This window comes from Drosophila sechellia, chromosome X (genome assembly GCF_004382195.2).
Source record: "Drosophila sechellia strain sech25 chromosome X, ASM438219v1, whole genome shotgun sequence".
Taxonomy (NCBI): domain Eukaryota; kingdom Metazoa; phylum Arthropoda; class Insecta; order Diptera; family Drosophilidae; genus Drosophila; species Drosophila sechellia.
The window spans coordinates 15,937,599-15,943,792 of NC_045954.1; the positions used below are offsets into that span (position 1 = coordinate 15,937,599).

A 6,194-nucleotide genomic window follows, 5' to 3' on the forward strand; every position below is an offset into this window, starting at 1 on the left:
TCGTAAAAGACATAATCATAATGCTAACAGCTTAAACTAAAAACCAATGTAAAGTAATTAATATTGGTCAAATACATCCGATCTATTTTAAATCCATGTACTTTTCCTACAAGAATTCGCAAATCTTCAAAACTCGGTTTGTTTCTGTTCATTTGTTCGTTTATTTATTTTATTCATTATAACAATTAATTGGCCATAACTTCAAGAGAATGCAAAAATCCCTATAATAAATGACGTTGTGAAAGTATTATTAAATGCATCATAAGTACTGTGTACGAAAAGATTGGGCAATAAAAGTTTATATGCATTCAAAGTTACCATAACGATATTTTTGTTTGGCCAAATTTATTTCTTAAAGCTTGAACTGTCATTGGCAATCAAAACGAGAGCGGCGAGAAGACGTCAAAATTGTTTGATAAAAATTTATTTAAAAAGCTATTTTTTTTTAATTTGTACACATATATGTGTATTAGTAGAGTGCAGGCGTAGAATGTTGAAGTGGAAACGGCGCTTTTTTAATTGCTTCTTTTAGTATCGGGTTCTTTTCATGTTCAATCAACGGTCACACTGTAAGTCTAACGCAGATATAAATATTCGCACACGATTTTAATTCCATTGAAAGAACATGGCTCAAGAAAATCAAGCTGTCGACAATGTACTGCCCTGCAACGCTTACCTGGACACAAGCCTGCAGAAGGACGATAACGTGCAACGCATCCTGAAAACCTTCTACAGCAGCATCGAAACCCTGGAAGCCGAAACGGAGAAGGCAATGGCGCTACAGGCCGCACGCACATTGAACACAAATGAACAAATTAAATTGGATAGTTACCTGGTATACTTGAACAGCACACTGTTTTTCATATACCAGAAACTGCAGGGTGTAGATGTCTCAAATGTGAGTGCAGTACAATACACAATACACACATGGCGACAATTACCATTCGATGATTCCATTTCAGCATGCTGTGATGCACGATTTGCGTCGTACAAGGGACCTACTTGCCCGCGATAAGGAAATAAACGAAGCTCTGGCGGCGCCAAGACTGGATATGCCCGCTGCCAAGCGATTTATCGCAGCTGGAACCCACACACGATTTGTGGACATGAACGGAGTTATGGTCACCGAAAAACAATATAATAAAAGCAAGGAAGAAGCTCCTAAATAATTTATATCACCAAGTCTTCATTCGATAGCATAGCAGCTTAAGAGGCTCATTTGCCTTTGTTTGGTCATTACGCTAGACAATGACAGTGGTATTTAAAAATGTACAGAAAACACGATATTTCCTCACTCACATCCAAAAAACAGTCACAAGCATTCGACTCATCACAAGTCAGGTTAGTACAGCTTAATGAAACTGGGTTTACAAGATAGAATCGTTAGCCTACCAATTAGTTTTTTTAAATGAACATCAACAACGTTCTACGTGAAAACGAAGATAAATTAAATCAGAATTATGGGTATCTTTATTTTATAAGAACGAATATGATTGACAGAGCTCAGAGTCCGCAGCGTTATGCCATTTATCCTGGGCTTCCTTGATCCCTATTGGGATCGCGGTATTCCGCGTCGTAACAACGTCTGTATATACTGTAGAAGAAAATTCTATTAATAAAAGAATTTTTCCGGAAAACGAGGGGTATATTAGCACCTTGTTCTGTTAACGACGGATCCTTATGGTAGAGAGTGACATCGCTTTTGCTTTTACTAAAAGAATTTCCCCCAACAGGGCAATGTTTATCACCAGTTTTTTGCGCATGCAGGGCAAAAATGATTTTACCTCTTTGACGAGAATCCTTCGTGGGTTTCTTCAATGTTATACTCGTACTATTCCTGTGGATAAGGACAGTTGGACGGCCAAAACTTGCCGAAGTGCTGCATCCTTCCCCCGTTCGAAAGTTACCGCATGTGGCATGTGGCATCATGGGTCACCAAAGTTGCACTGCGTCTATGTCTCTAGAATCTCTGAGATCTCGACGTTCATACGGACATTTAAGAATTTTATATACTTTAGTAAAATATTAAAAATGCTTCCATCTTTTTATATGTTTATACCCTTTATACCATTTTATTGTTTATGCCTGACGAAAGCCAGCAATTTTCATTTAAAGTGATACAAAATAACCTCATCATAATATATGGCTTCCGGAGCACATTATTATGACTTGAAATAGCTAATATGGGTTATATGGGTTCCTCTCTGGCAGTTTGGATGATATATGATGAATGTTTCCATCCTTTGGATGGCCAAAAGAGTTAAAGTTCGCTGTTCCTTTACATTACTTACTGTCGTCGGCTTTGGAGTCATCATCATCCCCATAGTCGATCTCGCTGCTAGAAAATTCACTGCTCTCAATGGAGCACATGCTGCTGTCCTCATCGCTATATGTCTCGCTCTTGGTATGCGTGCAGTCCCTGCTTCCACGTTCACTATTATAGTAATTGTAACCGTCAATGCCACGAACGACAATGTTGCATAAGTAGAGGCTACCCAAGGCTTTGCGAGCGGAGGTGCGCTTCAATGGATCGGTATTCAGCATGGGCATTAGGAAATCCACGAATTCCGTGGCTTTGCGAGTCGTCCATCCTTTGCATCTGATTAGCAAATTGGTCAGTTTAGTGGGCCTCAGGCTTTCTCTGTTGGATAGTTCGCCGTTGGTCCTGAAGAAATTCGGCGATTGCGGATAAGATATCTCGGTATGTGACCACAGTACTCGACGATTTTTGCTAGATGGGCCTCATCCTTACCGTCTTTGCCCCGTTTCGACTGGGTATCGAATAGATAGGTCTTGGTGGCCAGCTCCCACAACAGACAGGCCACGCTCCAGATGTCGGCGGTCTCGGAATATCCGGCGACGCAAGTCCGGCGATTTATTGGCATCCATAATTTATTGCCCCGAATTGCATTTCTCGGAATTCGCTTCGGCCATTGCCGATATGAAAAACTCGGTGGCGGATCGTCAGAACGCCAAATCCTCCTGCGCCGGACTCTTTATTGCAGCCCATCTTGGCTTCGATTATCCCGGCACCTGGGTCCACGTCGATATGGCCACGCCCGTTCATTGTTAGGAGCGTGCCACTGGATACGGCCTTGCCCTGTTGCTGACCCTCTTTGGCGGGCACACTGACTCCAATCTGCGATGGATTGGAGCAAAGGGGCCAAAGACGGTCAGCAACAGGGCAAGGCCGTGTCCTGTGGCACGCTCCCCACAATAAACGTTCGTGGCCATATCGACGTGAACCCAGGCGCCGGGATAATCGAAGTCCAGATGGGCGGTAATGAAGAGACCGGCGCAGGAGCCCTTGAAGCGCTGTTGCCGCGATTAACTCAGCCTGCCTTTTCCTGTGCCACGTGCCTGACTGGATTAACATGCATTTCGATCATTTTCTTTGCCCAATTGGGATCCGGCATCAGAAGTCAATTTGTGTAGCCGACGGGCATTAAAAAATCAATATTATTTTAGAAATCCCGCACCAAGTACCACCTCCAAGGCCCGGAGGTGATACTCCCGTGTCTGGATTACGTCGATTACGTCAAGTCGGCTATCTTCACCAGTACCTTGCATTCCTTGTTGGCCGGGTCGATGGGGTAAATATCGTTCAAATTGAGTCTTTTGTTCGGTCGGCCACCGGTTTCAGTCTTTGGAAGGTAAAAAAGATATGGTTAATTCAATTGGGGAATTTTTGATGCAAAATGTGGAACAAATACCGTATATGGAAGAGTCAATGACGATCTCAATCGGCATTCAATTCTGGCATTCTTCTTGGTCTGGCCACGTCCACTGCCCTGCATCCGATTGTCCTGTGTGCTAAGCTCCTTCTCATCCAAATTCTTGATAATGCCCAGCACATGTCGCAAGAAGAGCTCCGGACTCTTTAAGCACCGGCTTATCTTGTCGCATTCGTATACCATGTCCTTAATTTCGGGCAACTTGGCATTGCGCACCGTCTGGCAATCGCTATCGTTCATCATCTTAAGACCGTCGAACCCGAAGGGAATGCAGGGTAAGTTATCGGAGACGGCCATGGCGGCGGTGATCGGTTCGATGAGGCCACGTTCGGCCAGATGCAGCAAGGAAGGATCCCCTCGCTGGACGCCAGCAGCACGTTCTCCGGCTTCAGATCGGTGTGTATGACCCTGCCCGTGAGCACCTGCTGGCCAATTTGCTTGATATTGCAGATGGGCAAACCTTTGTCAGTGCATCTTTCGATGACCTTTAGCAGATTGTCACCGAGAACCTCTAGGACCAGGCAAACGTGGGTTCCGTTCGGTCCCTTGACTGGAGAGGCACAACCACATCTATATCCATATCCAAATCCATATCCCAATCCATATCCGAATCCATATCCAAATCCATATCCATATCCATATCCATATCCACATCCATCGGCATATTGGAGTGTTGCGTTGATGCGTTTGCCATTTGAGCCTCGCCAAACGATTCCATCTGGCTGGGACTCGTATCCTGGAAGACCTCCGAACCCGTGCTGAGTCCTGCCTTACTTTCGTTGGCCACTTTCTTTGGACTGAATGTGCACCTGATTGATTTGGTTTATATGTTCTTATTAGTTTTTCTCGTTTGGGGAAATTTTGAATTCGAAATAAGAGTACGAGACGTGTATGTGGGGTAGTAGTTATTTCACTTGAATGTTATCAACCAAATGTTTGAAATGTCGAACCGAAACAACGAACTGGAAAATACAACTGCCTGCGATGAACTAAAATAAATGTTCGATAATCTACGCAAAGCTTGCTTTTCTAAAAAAAGTTGGAAAATTTGCACTTTTTTTTATTCTTTTTTGGAACCGAAAAATTTGATTGTGATTGAGGTTGTGAGAGTGCGCGATTGGTGTCGACAAAATGCAAAATGTAGCTGGTTCAATTTTGAAACTTACGATAAACTTCGATACAAATACTTTTGATTGTACATTTTCCCAAATTTGTATAAACGTAGAAAAGGCTAATTTTCTTGCCCTTTTACTTTACTAAAATATTTTCAACGGTTTAATTTTGTTTCCTTTTCGGAGCTGTTTCCTCGGTGCTGGCCAAATGTTAACTGTCCTATTTACTGATACGAAAGTCTCAACACACAAAATGTTGTTTTCAAGGCCCACTTGATCACAAAATTTTCACACGCACAGTTAGCTAAGTTTCTTAGCATTTAAATAAATATAATTATATTTATTTAGATTTATATTACAGCTTCATACATACCAGATATTCAGTCAGATTGACATTTTCTTTGGGGATTCCCTTTTAAGCCAGATACATAAATAATAGTTAATAGTGTGATGATTTTCATTTACATCCATCCTGCGCATTGGATCGTTGTGGGAATCTGATGGGCTGCAATCATTCAGCACACCATGCAGCGGATGTTGCAGGATAAGACGCTGCATAAAGTGTCCAGCGATCGGCGATCGTTACACAAACCGCATCCTGCGCAGTTACTTTTTAAGAGACAAAGTGAGGGAATGAAGCGATCCCTGCAGCAATTGGAGAGTCGTGGCCGCGATAAGGTCCTCACGCCACAGGAACTGAAGGACGCCCAAGAGTCGCTGGCATATGGATGCATTAAGTATTCGGACTTATGTCACAATCGGATCAGCGACTATATATTTTCGTTTGACAAGATGCTTGAGGATCGCGGCAACACTGCGGTGTACTTACTTTACACCTATACACGTATTTGCTCCATTGCACGAAACTCTGGCGAAGATTTCACCAATTTGCCCGAAATACTGAAGAAGACCAACATTGTGTTGGCCCACGAAAAGGAATGGAAGCTGGCAAAGACTCTACTGAAACTCCACGACATACTCATCAAGTGCTCCAAGGAACTCTTCCTGCACTTCCTGTGCGAGTTTTGCTTCGAGGTGTGCACAGTGTTCACCGAATTCTATGACTCTTGTTATTGCATCGAAAAGAACAAACAAGGCGATATTATCGCGGTCAATCATAGCCGGATTCTAATGTGCGAGGCAACTGCGGCTGTGTTGCGCCAATGCTTTTATATACTAGGCCTTAAACCAGTTTCGAAAATGTAAAAAGTTCTACTACTGACATCATGTGCACACGAATAAAATGAAACAATGCACCTTGAACTGGAGTTCAGTGAGGGATTCTGTTTCTTGGGCAGCTGGATGAACTCAATTGAGCGGAGGAGATGACAAACGGAGGCAGTGGTCC

General features: G+C 43.1%; 1 protein-coding gene and 1 pseudogene across 1 annotated transcript; one reads left to right on the top strand and one right to left on the bottom strand.

Annotated features, from left to right (window-relative positions):
* Positions 1-555: 555 nt before the first annotated feature.
* On the top strand, positions 556-1,173 carry LOC6620014 (nuclear nucleic acid-binding protein C1D). The gene is made up of 2 exons (XM_002044190.2): positions 556-898; positions 963-1,173. The coding sequence occupies exons 1-2, from the start codon at positions 626-628 to the stop codon at positions 1,167-1,169; spliced, it is 480 nt and encodes a 159-aa protein (XP_002044226.1). The 5' UTR covers positions 556-625; the 3' UTR covers positions 1,170-1,173.
* A 274-nt stretch (positions 1,174-1,447) lies between these two features.
* LOC6620016 lies at positions 1,448-4,504 on the bottom strand (annotated as a pseudogene).
* Positions 4,505-6,194: the final 1,690 nt, after the last annotated feature.